This window comes from Drosophila guanche, unplaced genomic scaffold, assembly GCF_900245975.1.
Source record: "Drosophila guanche unplaced genomic scaffold, DGUA_6, whole genome shotgun sequence".
Classification (NCBI taxonomy): Eukaryota; Metazoa; Arthropoda; class Insecta; order Diptera; family Drosophilidae; genus Drosophila; species Drosophila guanche.
In genome coordinates, this window is record NW_022995760.1 from 123,470 (window position 1) to 136,432 (window position 12,963).

The 12,963-nt window shown below is 51.0% G+C and overlaps 2 protein-coding genes across 2 annotated transcripts; one reads left to right on the top strand and one right to left on the bottom strand.

The window, feature by feature from the left end:
- The first annotated feature begins 2,092 nt into the window (after window positions 1-2,092).
- On the top strand, window positions 2,093-3,996 carry LOC117590697. Its single transcript, XM_034283598.1, has one exon. It carries the CDS (start codon window positions 2,130-2,132, stop codon window positions 3,870-3,872), a length of 1,743 nt encoding a protein of 580 aa, XP_034139489.1. The 5' UTR covers window positions 2,093-2,129; the 3' UTR covers window positions 3,873-3,996.
- Window positions 3,997-5,692: 1,696 nt separating this feature from the next.
- Window positions 5,693-7,166, bottom strand: LOC117590698 (27 kDa hemolymph protein). Its single transcript, XM_034283599.1, has 2 exons — window positions 6,886-7,166; window positions 5,693-6,815 (listed from the first exon to the last, which is right to left on the bottom strand). Exons 1-2 carry the CDS (start codon window positions 7,061-7,063, stop codon window positions 6,022-6,024), a joined length of 972 nt encoding a protein of 323 aa, XP_034139490.1. The 5' UTR covers window positions 7,064-7,166; the 3' UTR covers window positions 5,693-6,021.
- Between the last annotated feature and the right edge of the window lie 5,797 nt (window positions 7,167-12,963).

Below are 12,963 nucleotides of genomic sequence, written 5' to 3' on the forward strand. Positions count from 1 at the left end.
CTTTCTGGGCCAAGTTTTGTGGCGGCGCCGCCAGAAGTGGGTAAACTTCTTCAAATTGTGACGTCGACAAAAGTCAAATCGTGCCGACGACTCCATAGCCTTCGAGGTCTCTCCTCACATGCGGCTGCAATTAAAGGGTGAGCACCAGCGAGTAGAGCTTGTAGCCACGGGCATACCCTTTAGTAGAATCATCAGCAGAACAAGGTGCTGAAAATCTTAGAGATCGCTTCTACACGCTTGTGGAATATCGAAAGTTTTACCAGAGAGTGTGAAGAAAGCGAGTGCTAACTCAGAGTTTGAAAGCGAAGCCGAAACCGAAACCGAAACCAAAGCCAAACACCCGCATGGCAAATGGAGTTTTCTGCCATCTCCTGCTGCAGTGCCACAGTTCGCCTCACCACATTGCTCCTCACAACTCTGTTTACCTAACACAGTCAGTGGCTTCAGTTCCGACTCTGGCTCTGGCTCTGGCTCCAGCTCTGGCCTGGCTTGGCCTGGCTTGGCTCTGGGCCTCGTGCCATTTAGCAAAAGTAATTAAGCGTCGATGCGTTTCATTTGTGTTACTTTTCTGGGCAATTACGGCGCAAAGTTTGCAGTTTTTCCCTTAGTTTTTCGCTCCGTTTTCCAGTGCGGCGTAAAATGTTCATTGTTAATTGTAGACGGGCCGGCGACTGCTGTTCAGCCGTGAGCCCACAGTCCTGATGGCGTCGATAGTCTGGTGGCACGAAACTTATTTCTTTTTTTGCTGCCAAGTGTCCTGCGAAAGCCGGCTGTATTCCGGTGTATCGATTGCGTGGGGGCTGGACGGGCAACAAGTGACAGTCCAAAGTGTCTCCGGCAGGAGCCATGCGATGCGATGCGTTGCGCTGTTATGCCGCAGGCATAAGCTCCTGCCATTTCCATCGCCAGGCTCATCATCATCAGGGTTTCCAACAATTTACAAACTACTGACTCATCGTCAGAGCCTCATCCTCAGTCTCATCCTCATTGCTGATGGCCAGTGCAATGTGCAAAAAGTGTTTCTCATTAAAAAGTTGTTTCACAATTTTATTATCCTGTCGTTGTCGGTGATGTTGTCGTTTCTGTGAAGCTACTCCATGTACTCCGCCAGCTACTCCTCCGTCAGGTGCGCGCTCTCATTGTCACGAGCCGGGGTGACAATGTCAATAAAGCAAACTTCGCCCCAAGGCAGCCACTCCATGGTGAGACGGAGACACCGTCCTGTACCCCCATCCTCATGCAGGCAGCCATCAGAGCAGCATCAAATTATTTTTAAATTACTTGCAAAAATGGCAGCGCAAGGAAACACGCAAAAAGTTATAATCGTAAAAAGTAGAACAAAAACAAAATAATGAGCAGAAACAAAACAAAAACCGTTTACGATGCCCTTGGGGCGGATGGGCAAGGGGAAAGTGAGTGAGTGTGAGTGTGAGTGTGAGTGTGGCTGGAGCCAGGGACTAGTTTTTTGAGTAAACAATTTTCCCAGAAATTAAGTTTACCAAAAACTCCAACTCCCGAGTCCCGACTAAGCCGTGTGTGTGTGTGTGTGTGTGTCCGTGCGGTTCATGCATATTTGATCGTTTCATTAGCAAAATCCCCAACAAGGAATTAGGCTGTTGCCTGTCGGACAGGGTGCACAGGCTCACAGGACTATCGCTGCGGCGTGAGTTGTGCCAAGCCGATTGGTGACCCCGAACTATTTGCATTATTCATCGACTGGAGACCCCGTTCGCTTGAACTGCAGCTAGATACAACAAATAAACTCGAGAGCTCACTTGTTTCCTGATAACAATGTCCAACTTGAATGGGGGGTTTGGGGTGGTGTGGTGTGGTGTGGTGTGGTGTGGGGATCTCGATCGGATTGGATTGGACTGCACTAATTACTGGTAATTGAGAGTTCTGGTGAAGGCAGTAAGCGTTGTTTTTGGCCATGCTCGCTGGCTGATAATACACATTGCTAGCTGCTGGTTGAGCATTGGTAGTTATCGCCCCATTTGCGTGATTAGATTGCTGCCTACCACGCGCGCCTATCTCTCTCTCTCTCTCTCTAACTCTCTCTGAGTGCTGGTCGGTCGGTCGGGGTGCCGTGGTCGTCTCTGTAGGCAGGTGTCAGTATGCTCTAGAGCATAATGTCAACAAGAGGTGGATTTGTTCGACTCACGCTGCTCGTGTCGGCGGCCGTGTTCGCCCTGCTGCTGCTCCTCAACGCGCTGCATCGATCGGACCAGCTGGTACCGACCCGGGGCGCCGCCGCTGCCCAGAAGGCCACACCGCCGCCAGTGCAGTCTGTGGTGGAGCCCATCGATGAGGCGCTCGTGCGCCAGCTGGAGCAGGAGCTGCCCGAGGTCGACTACGGCCTGTGGTATCGCCTCGCCAAGCCGCTGGCCTACAAGGTCAACTCCAGCTGTGCCGCCTATCCGGATCCCCTGGACCTGCACCTGCACAACATCTACTGGCAGACGTTCCTCAATGCCAACGTGACCTTCCAGCTGTATGCCGCCTACCTGGACCAGCGGACGGCCGTGAAGCACCGCACGGTGCGCATACTGGCCACGGCCAACCAAATCGGAGACGCCTTCCCGGCCACCCACTGCCAGCTGTGGTACGAGGGCTACCGGGAGCCCATCTTCGTGAAGGTCAACGAGTTCCTCAGCGTCTGGGTGAAGAACTGGGGCTACCAGCCGCAGCTTAGCTATCCCCACCTGCTCGGGTGTCCAGTGCCGGAGGATTTGCCCCCGAATATCTACGACTCGCTGCCCCGCACCGTGTCCCTGGTGGTCGAGCGCTGCCACAAGGCCACCAACTCCCTGCGGGTGCACTTTGAGCTGCCCAAGCAGCGACCCAGCAGCACCATTTATACCACTAACGGGAATGGAAGCCACACACAAGCCAATGCCACGGCTCCGCTGAGCTTTGGGGTGTGCCTGAAGGGCTTTGACTTCCCCTACGTGGACCTGTCGGAGCGGCTGATCGAGTGGTTCGAGCTGCAGCGACTGCTGGGCGCCACACGGGTCTATGCCTACATGTACGACGTGCATCCGTCGGTGCAGCGGGTGCTGGACTACTACCAGCGGACGGGCTACCTCGAGCTGCGACCGCTGACGCTGGCCAACGGCATGCCCCGGCTGCGCCACTACCAGCACATGCTGCTGCAGCAGCGGCGGCTGGTGAAGCGGCTGAACGAGCTGATACCCTACAACGACTGCTTCTACCGCAACATGTATCGGCACGACTATCTGCTCAATGTGGACGTGGACGAGGTGATCATGCCGCTCGGCGAGCAGCGCACGTGGCAGGATGTGGTCGAGCGCGCCCACCAGCTGGAGCTGGCCCAGGGTGGCAAGTGCGCGGGACGCTTCACCTCGCTGTGCATCATCAATGCGTACTTCACGCGTGTGGTGCCCGAGGCACAGAATCACGAGGAGCAGGAGGCCGGCGAGCTGTACGTGCTGCAGCACACGCTGCGGCATCGCAATCACTCGCTGCCCGGACGTGCCACCAAGTGTTTCCACAACACCCGCTACTCCCTGACGCTGCACAACCACTTCACGCTCAAGTGGCTCACGGGCGCCTGCAATCCGCGCACCGTCAACACCACAGTGGCCCAGATGCAGCACTACCGCGAGCCCGATAAGAAATACGAGCTCGCCGATCTCGTTGAGGATCGCAGCGCCTGGCGGTATGCCGAGGCGTTGCGTGCAGCCGTCGAGCAGGTGTGGCTGCATCTGGACGATGTCCAGGGCCAGACCAGCGATGCCGAGGAGCAGTCAGCGCTGGAAGAGGCTCTGGTCGAGGAGCAGGAAACGGACCTCGAGCAGCAGCAGCAGCAGCAAATGATGCTCCATCCCCCAGTGCCCGTAGCCAGGAAGTAGTTTTAGCCCTAAAGTTTATCTCTTTTTTTTTTATTCTATGTAGTTTTAGCTCCTATTCAACATTTATACTCAGCAGCTCAGACGTCTGAAGCCGCACGCCAATTACAATTGAAATTCAAAATGATTCGCCCCACAAGAACGTGAAAGAATGCACTCACATGGGGCTCTGGTGCGGTCCGGTCTGGCTGGGGCTGGTTGTTCCAGAGAAACCCACCAACATCCATCACACTCGAGACTCGACACTAGACACTCGCAAGTCTGTGTGTGGCTGTTTCTTTTTTTTGAGGCGATAAGCGATTGATTACTTCAATGTTTTGGAGAATTCCGGCTCGAAGTACTTTAATTAGAAGCTGCCAAAGGCCATAATCTTATCGATTCGAGCCACGAGATCTGCGTCACTCCCAACTCCCACTCTCCATGGAGAATCTCTTGACTACAAATGGAGCACAAACATGGCACTAGTAAGGGTTTTTCCATCGTTTTGGAAGCGGAACTATCGAGTGCAATCATTGAATTCCCATTTTAGTGTCGCTTTCTTTATCTAAATGGCGTATTGATTGATTGGTGAGATTGGTGATTAGCTGTGCGCAATAGAGGATTTTATCTGCACAAAAACTGGCAGCATTCCATGGATGTTTGCTTGATTGATTCATTCATTGCCATTTAATATTATATATTTAGCCTCCCATTTCATGTGGCCAACACTCAATGCTCGAGTGCGCTGTAATCTTTGTTTAATTTACGATTAGCATTTACAATTTGGACAGCCAGCAGGTAACAGTCATTTAACCATAAAAAGCGGACAATTCCACGAAAAACAAAGCAATGACACTGACTCACAATTACCGGCCACAAAGAGTAATTCGGGAAATAATACTTTAACCTTCGCACAGGCACATCTCTGCCGCTACCCCAACTAAAAAAATCAGACAACTCTTTTCTGCAGGAACGATTAGAGCTCATACCTGGCCACAGGTTTCTCCTCTAATCACTGACGGATAAGCCCGCTCATTAGCACGGTATTATGTGATAAGCGACTCATTTACGAGTATGCTGTGTCGCAAACACGAAGCCTTATCACCTGATAACTGCCCATTCGCTGTCCAGCGGAAAAGCGAAGACAGACACCCACACACACACACACACACACCGCGACACAGTGCCGAAGCTCGCTCCGTGCGACAGGCCAGCCCGTGAGTATGCCTCGATCCATGGGAAAAGCTTTCAGCTGGGAACAAACTCAAGATAAGCTGGAAGGCAAGGCACGCTATCGATCAACGAAGTTTAGGCTCGTGGGATTCAAAGCTGTGCAGAGGTGTCTTAGCGGATAAGTCAGCTAACAAGAGGGTGACCGCCCGTGGGATACAAATATGTACATACATAATACATACATATGTACAAATGGGAAGTGCCACTTGAATGCACTTTTTTGTTACGTTTTAATTGAAGCTTTGGCAAAACATAATACAAGATTGTTCGATGATTTGAAATTGTAGAACATTTAAGGAACTTTCATGGAACTTTGAACTGCGCGCTGAGCTAAATAAAATGCCTCAAAATACGCTTTAGAAAAGAGTTCCATAGGGATATGGGTTTCATGTGTCTACATTTGACTAGCATAAGTTTGTCTGGGGCTGCCACAGCCACACTTTTCTTTCGCTGCAAAATTGCGACACTTAAAGAGTCTTCAGCTGCCAGCAAAGGAATTAGTTGCAGAAATGAGTCATTTCAGATGGGGGGAATGATTCGATAAGAGTTTTTCTTTGACCCCGCAACAGCCTTGGAAAACTCTCCATCGATTGCCATCGGGTGCGCCTTTGTTTCTTTTCAGTAATCTCTCCTTTATTATGAGCAATTCCTTAGGAGACATTCAATTATGTGGTACAAAATAAACAAAAAAAAAAGAAGTACAAAGTAATACATAATGAAATAGTAGCACATTGTCGTATGCATGGGAACATGGGAACCATTATCGGGCCACCCGTTATCGCTATCGCAATCGTTATCGCATCGCTGACTGATCAAACAACAGCAAAAAGGAACAACCATTAGGGCGGGGCTGACGTTGAAGTTTGCCGGAATACCATAAAAGATTTCTTTATCGCGGTGGCTGAATGTTGCGGGAGCAGCGTGGAGAATCGGTTGCTCCTCAGTGCCGGAGCAGAAGGGCGGTGAAGCCTAGGAGCAGGGAGCCCAGCAGCGTGGTGCTTTTGGTGGAGGAGGAAAGCAGGTCGCCGGCACCGCCGCCAGTGCTGTTGTTGCGGGCGGCCAGGAAGACGGGACGCTCGTTGGCGCGTGCCTCCATGTACGCCTGGCAGTCGGTCTCGTTCTTCACGAAGCGGAAGATGGACTGGACAACGTTGGCGGGTGTGATCTCAGAGCACTGCTCCAGGTGGTGCAGCACACAGGCCTCGAAGCCCTGCAGATCGACGCAGTGGGTGGGCGAGAAGAGCAGCTCGGGGCGGCTCATGAGGTCGGCCACCTGACCGTCCTTGGGTATGTACTGATGGAAGGAGCGGTTCAGGCAGTTGCTGATGGCATCCTTGTTGGCCTCCAGGCACTCCGGACCCTGTTCGGCCACAAAGAGTGCAATCTGATCGCCGCCCCGCGAGCAGGCAAAGCCCAGCAGGGAGGCTCCAATGCGCGCTATCGTCTCCTGCTGGCGCTTCTCCTCGCTGGTGAGGCACACCTGCATCTTCGTGTTGAACTCCTTGACGCACGCCTCCGCCTCGGGGGCACGCTGGCAGTACTTGTGGAAGACGGTGTCCAGCTCGCCCAGCGGTTTCGCCTCCTCCATCTCGGCCTGCAGGGCCGTCAGATTGGCCACGCCGCTGATGCAGGCGCTCATCTTGGCCGCCGCCTTCTCAATCTCCTGGTAGAAGGTCGCATTGTCCGCTCCCGTCACCTTCTTGCACTTCTCGCGGTACATCCGCTTAATGTCCTCTGTGAACAGCAACAAAAGTTTCTTATTCGCCACAACATTCGCTTGCTCCTCGTCTGTCTGGCAACTCACCCACGCTGACATTTGTGTTGCGATATTCCGGGGGCAGGAACTGGGCCGAGAGTCCGCCCAGCTGGCTGGGACTCAGCGGAGGAGTGGCCACAGCGGGGCTGGGACTGGCCTGCACCTCGAGCAGGATGGCACCCAGGGCGGCCAACAGGCAGACGGCCAACATTGCGAATTGGTTCATGCTGGCAGTGGATGATGTTGGGTTCTCAGTTCCGAGTTCTTCTGGCTTCGAGATTGGAGCCCGTCTGTGCCCGTTTCGAGTGCGCTTCGGCGAGTGAATGAATATCCGACTTGTCGCCACGAAACGAAGCCCCACAGCGCAACTCTCTGACGATCGGTGGAGCACAGTGGTTTGAGGGCATTCGAAATGTAGATTGTGCAAGTGCAGCGCAAAGAGATGTGGAAACTATTTGAAATAATTAAATGCAGGCAAAGGTGTGTAGAATAGAATGCAACGAAAATAAAACCCCATCAACAATGTACGATTATAACTGAAATCCTTTATTTTTGCAGCACTTTTCTGCATAGTGGCAACCACTGTGCCCGATCGCGGCTCGGGCTTTGTTCAATCAGCCAGCCCGACAGTGACATCATTTACACTTCGGGGGCACGGAACAGATTTCGCCATTGCCACCAACGTTTGTGTGTGCGTGCGGCAAAGTACAAAGTTTCCCATGCATCCGCTTTTGTCGCGTACTTCTGGATGTGAATGATTCACGCTGGCATGTCCAGCCGTAAGCGTAGGGATAGACAGCACAGGAGTAAAGGGTGCACAGTGTATCCCTGTGTCACGGCTATAGTTAGATTCCGCATTATGCATTCGAAATTCGCCTTAAGCCGTGTGTGTTTGCTGCCGCACATTTCCGATTTGCTGCCGCTATCTTATCGGGGCGCATTCTGCTTTAGTTAGTTTATGAGACCCAAGCCAATATTTTATGTGTAAATATCACAACGCCGAAGCGCACGTCGCGGTTGGTGTTGTTCTTGTTGTTGTTGTTGTTGTTTTCTGTTTTCTGTTTTCTGTTTTCCGTTTGGCAACCCAACAACAAGTACGAATACAAAAACGAAAGCAACAACAAAAATTAAGAGCAAAGCCGCAACGGCAGCGATCAGCGATCAGCGATCAGCTCTCAAGTTCCCCCCCATCCAATCGATTGCAGCATTTGCGGAATTACCAATTGTGTTTTTCATTTTTCATGTTCGTCTCGTATCGGATTGCTCTTTCTGCTGCCGCTTTACTGAATTTCAATTCAATTTCTGTATTTTCGCAACGGATTTCTTCATAATTGTGTGCCTCCCGCATGGGTGCAGTGGTTGTAGATAAATAAATATAAATGGGAGCATTTCTGGGAAATTAAATGACAAAACAGAAACAGAAACAGAAGCCCCACCTGAGAGACATCCGAGTGTGTGGGGGGACACAGCTGAGTGGGAGTGACATCTGAGCGGGGGGGGAGGAGTGAGGAGGGAGGCAGCGAGTGTCATTTTATGCGCTTTGTGTTTATAAGTGCTGGACTCGGCTTGCTCTTGGACTAATTACTCGTCGGATCTTGTGCTTACCCGAAACCGGTTCGCATAACGAACCCATCTACGGTCACACACACAGACGCGGCCACTGCCTAGCCATGCCGTCCAAAGGTCGCTGGCAGTCAGCTGTCGACGAACCGGCTGTCGACGTAACATATTTGCCAGATAAGCTTTTATCATTTACAGCTTTGCGTTTGCCGCCGTCGCCGCCGCCGCCGCCGCCGCATGAATGGAACAGAACTGCTGCTTGCTGGCAGCTGGCTGAGTGGGCGGTTTGCTCTCTAGAACGAAGAACGGGGAAACGGGGGAAGCAGTCTGCAGCAAGAAATTGCATGATCTGGCAGGAAATTAAATGTTCCATGGATTAATCTAAAGATCTATTAGATCTCGGATCAGCAGAGAGTGCAAATAAAAGACACAAATCACAATTAACTACTCAGAGACAAATTATTAGACCGCTTCCCATGAGTTCGCAGTAAACTTTCTTGTTTAATTCAAGCCTTTGTAGCTGCGAAACTCTTTAGCCAACTTTCGGGCGAACCTTAGAGTCTGAAGTTGAAGTGTTAAAGCTAAGAAATGGAAAGGCAGATATTTTTTGAAGAGCGTCAGGAGAAGCCCATGGATCAAATGGCGATCGTGGCATTCCAGAATTTGAGCAGAGTTGAACAAAGTTTCATGCACAAACGGTCTAGAACTTGTGACTCAACGGAAAGAAGAGATTTCCCTCTTCGTTGCGTTGGCTGGCAAATAAATCAAAAGAAATGAATTGAAATTGACGCGGACTTCGTGCTTGCTGCTCGGGTTGCGTGGAAATGCATGAAATTTAAGGTTTAATGAGTAAAGTTAATGGACAACCAAAAATTAGAATCAGGTTTTGGACTTTGCAAATATTCCTGCACGCAAGCTGCTTATGGGAGAGAGCTAACCTCCTACGAGTGTTGTGTGTGATGCGATCCCACTGGCAGCTTGTTGTTTGGGTTTGGTTTGAAGGCAGACAATCTGGTTGGAAATGTGCGGAAAATGAACAAACACACACACGGCATCACTCTGTGTGTGTGTGTGTGTGTGTGTGTGTGAATTGCTGCTCATTTGCCACATTTTGCTCGGCTATGGGATATGGCTTTTCCTTCCTGCCGACTGGCTTAATCAGACATCGTCAAGGACTCGACGCTGTTGCCGTTGCTGTTTGCCTTGCTGGCTCTGCTTTATGAGCTTAGTCCGTGTGCTTTACTACCCAATTAAGCTCGGAAATATATTTAGCAAACTAATGAATTATAAACACACAGACACCGGGGCAAAGAGAGAGGCAAGTGCGCGCGCGGAGTGCTGCAGTGTCTGTGTGTGTGTTTGTGGGTGACTATCTGATGCCCTCCTCCAATCCTACGTACTGCCACGGGATGTGTGTCCCACATTCCATCAGCGCATTCATTGTCAAAGGCCAAGCACGAGAGGGCGCATCGTCGTCTGGCTCAGATAGCATCCAGATTTTCTCTGCTTATTCTCTGCTGTTTTTTTTTGGCCCCCTCGGTTTTCCACATATCAAACATGCCCAGCCATACCCTCGCTCTTGCTCTCTCTCTCTTTTGCTGCAACGCTGCTGTATCCTTTTAAATGAAATTAAGCTAATTTGGGAAGCAGGCAACGCGTCAGCGTCGTGGAATGGATACCGCTGCCGCCACCGCCGCCGCCGTAAAGCTTAATTTCGTATAGAGAGAAAGAGCCACAAAGAGTGAGGCAGATGGGGATGGATGGGGTGGAGGAGTGCCGCACAGAGTTTCATGCATATGCATGCTGCGTGCCAAATCAAAGCCTGCCCCAAATGCCTGCCCGTCCGCCTCTTTTCTGTCTTCCTGTTGGCTATTTTGCGGCACATGCTACACGTCTGTCCCTGTTCTGCCGCACCTGTGTCCAGCTGTCTGTCCGTCCGTCCGTCCGTCCGTCCGTGTCTGTCCGTGTATTGTAATTTATTATCCTGCATGGCAAAAGGGATTTTCATCAATTAATCATGCTGATGATGGTGCTTGCTGCAGTTAGACAACAGCAACACCGTAGACCATCCTGCTCCTCCCTGCCTTGGGCCATAGTCTCCTGTGCCTGTTCCTGTCCCAGTCCCTGCCCCAGTTCGTTCGCATTTAAACAAAAGATTGAGACTTGAATTATGGACCACAAAACGGATAAATTAGTGCCAAATAAGCTGGGGCGATGAGGTCAGCGTGGAGGGGAGATCTACGGTCCGAGAGCCCGAGACGCCAGGTCCCGTGCTAGATCTAGTTCTCATCTTAAAGTGACTTTCCCTGCAGTTGGCCTTGGCCCTACTGACTCCTCTACCCTGGCTGATTTATGCACGTGGAGAGTGCTCCCACAGGACACAGGACACAGGACTCTCTGTGTGTGTGCATCAGCTTAAAGTGCATGATTGGCCAATTCATGGAAGATTTCATCATCAATTATTCAAAGCCGCACGACTGCTCTAAGTAAAAGTAAATTATTGGCTGGCAACAGCAGCAGCAGCCAGGCAGCCAGGCAGCAAAAACAAAGGTCAAGCCAATTTTTCGCCTGGTTTATTATGCAAAATTTAATTTTAATAAACAAATAGGGCAAATGAAGGTGCAGCGGCCGTCAGCCAGTCAGCCAGTCAGCCAGTCGGGCAATCCATCCATTAAACCAGTTGAGTCCTGGCTTCGGGGGGGTCAAGCTGCAATGCTGGAATGGAATTTGTTTTTGTGTCCTGATTGATTGATGGCTAGATTGATTGGCTGCCTGATGGCTGTGGCTGTGGCTATATCATTGTGCGTGTGTGTGGGCAGGAAATGTCCTTATTATTTCAATTTGGCAATTTCAATTAAGTGAAAATTAGTCCTCGTCCGCTGCAACTGCTTTGTGCAACATTTAAGGCGGAGGAGAAATCCCATAAGAAGCTTACGCTCTCGGGGGGGAGCGAGTCTGGAACCCTTGTGGGCTGCACTTTCGAGTCTCTTTTTGGGACACGAACATTTTGCCTGTACTTTCGAGTCTCTTCTTGGGGGAATTAGGCAATTTGAGAGCGCCTCCACATGGAGACATGATAAGTGGAAGCCCACCCTGGCTCTGGCAGTGCTTTGAACTGCTTGTTGGGCAAGGGGAGGCGCCTTCTTCATTGTTCACTCACCTGAGTGGAGTCTCTGCTCTTAAAGGCATTCCAGATCACAGAGCTGCCTGCCTGCAGGAGTCAGTCAGACATACAGTTATGCATACATCTCTCTCTCTCTCTCTCTCTCTGCTTTAGGAGTCAGGAATCGGAGGCAGTCTGGAGTCACTTCTTCCCAGACAGACGCTGGAATAATTCAACTCATTAAAGGAGACTCCTCATCATCTCTGGGATGGGGTTGACTGGCTGTTTGGGCTAGGGCTAATTCAGGCCATAAATTTCCACTCCTGTTGCTTGCTCCGACTCTCGAGGGTCGCTGCCACGCTGCCACGCTGCCACTGTGCCTCGTGCCGCTCTTTTGATATAATGTGACACCAGCTGCTTAATGTTTTGGTTAAAAGCATTTTAAGTGAAATGCAACAGGGCAAGCCTGCAAGCGACTTTCGCTGGCCGCAGAAAACAGAAACAGAAACAGAAACAGAAACAGAAAGAAAAACAGAACCTGGACCAGAAGGAGTTGCAGCAGCAGGAAAAGCAAGTGGAGCCAGGCTCCTGGCAATTTGCTTAAGCGAAAGGCTGTGCCACATATGAGGCAGTTGTAGCAGATACAAAAAACGTCAGACAATGTGGCAAGAGCGAGAGAGGGAGAGAGACAGAGAGGGAGAGAGAGAGAGAGAGAGCCAACAGTGGGCTGGATGCCATGGGACACTTTTGATTGGTGAAACTCCTTTTTTGTGGCACTCTTTGGAGACACTGTGTGGCACTATGGCTGTGCGGCTCTGAGGCTATGTGGCTCTGCGGTTGCGGCAACATCATCATCATTCATTTGCGCTCAGGTGCGTTTTCGTGTGCACTCAGACCTTCTCTCCACTGCTGCCGTGTTGCTTGTATTTGGGTTTTTCTTTTGGTGTCTGTTGCAGCGCCTTGCGGCTGCGCCTTTTCCATGTGTGTGTGTGTGGGAATCCTGGCATCAACCACAGCGACCACGACAGCGACAAGGACAACAGCCGCAGACTCAGCCTCAGCCTCAGGCTTGGAGGGGCACAGCTGCAGCTCCTGTGGCATGTGGGATGGGTTCTGTCGCTTGTTTGTTATTCCAAGAACTTATGCCATGTTCTGCTTGGATAGTTCTCTGGCTCTAAGCTCGTTGCCTATTGCTGTCTCTGGCTACCCATTTCTGTCTCAATTGCTGACTCTATTTCGGCTCTGTTCGACCCGCGAATAACCGCCAGTGGCATGGCACGTGATCTTTCTGTGGCTGCCAATGAGACACTAACGAATGGGTGCCTGCCTCATTTATCAGCTTTCGGTTTTACCTGCACAGCGTAATCGAAATTAAATAATGAAGAAACAGCTTTGTTTGGAGAGACAGAAACTGAGGCTGAAGCTCCAGTGCCGTGCTGCCAAGCTGCGGGGGCACACTCTCG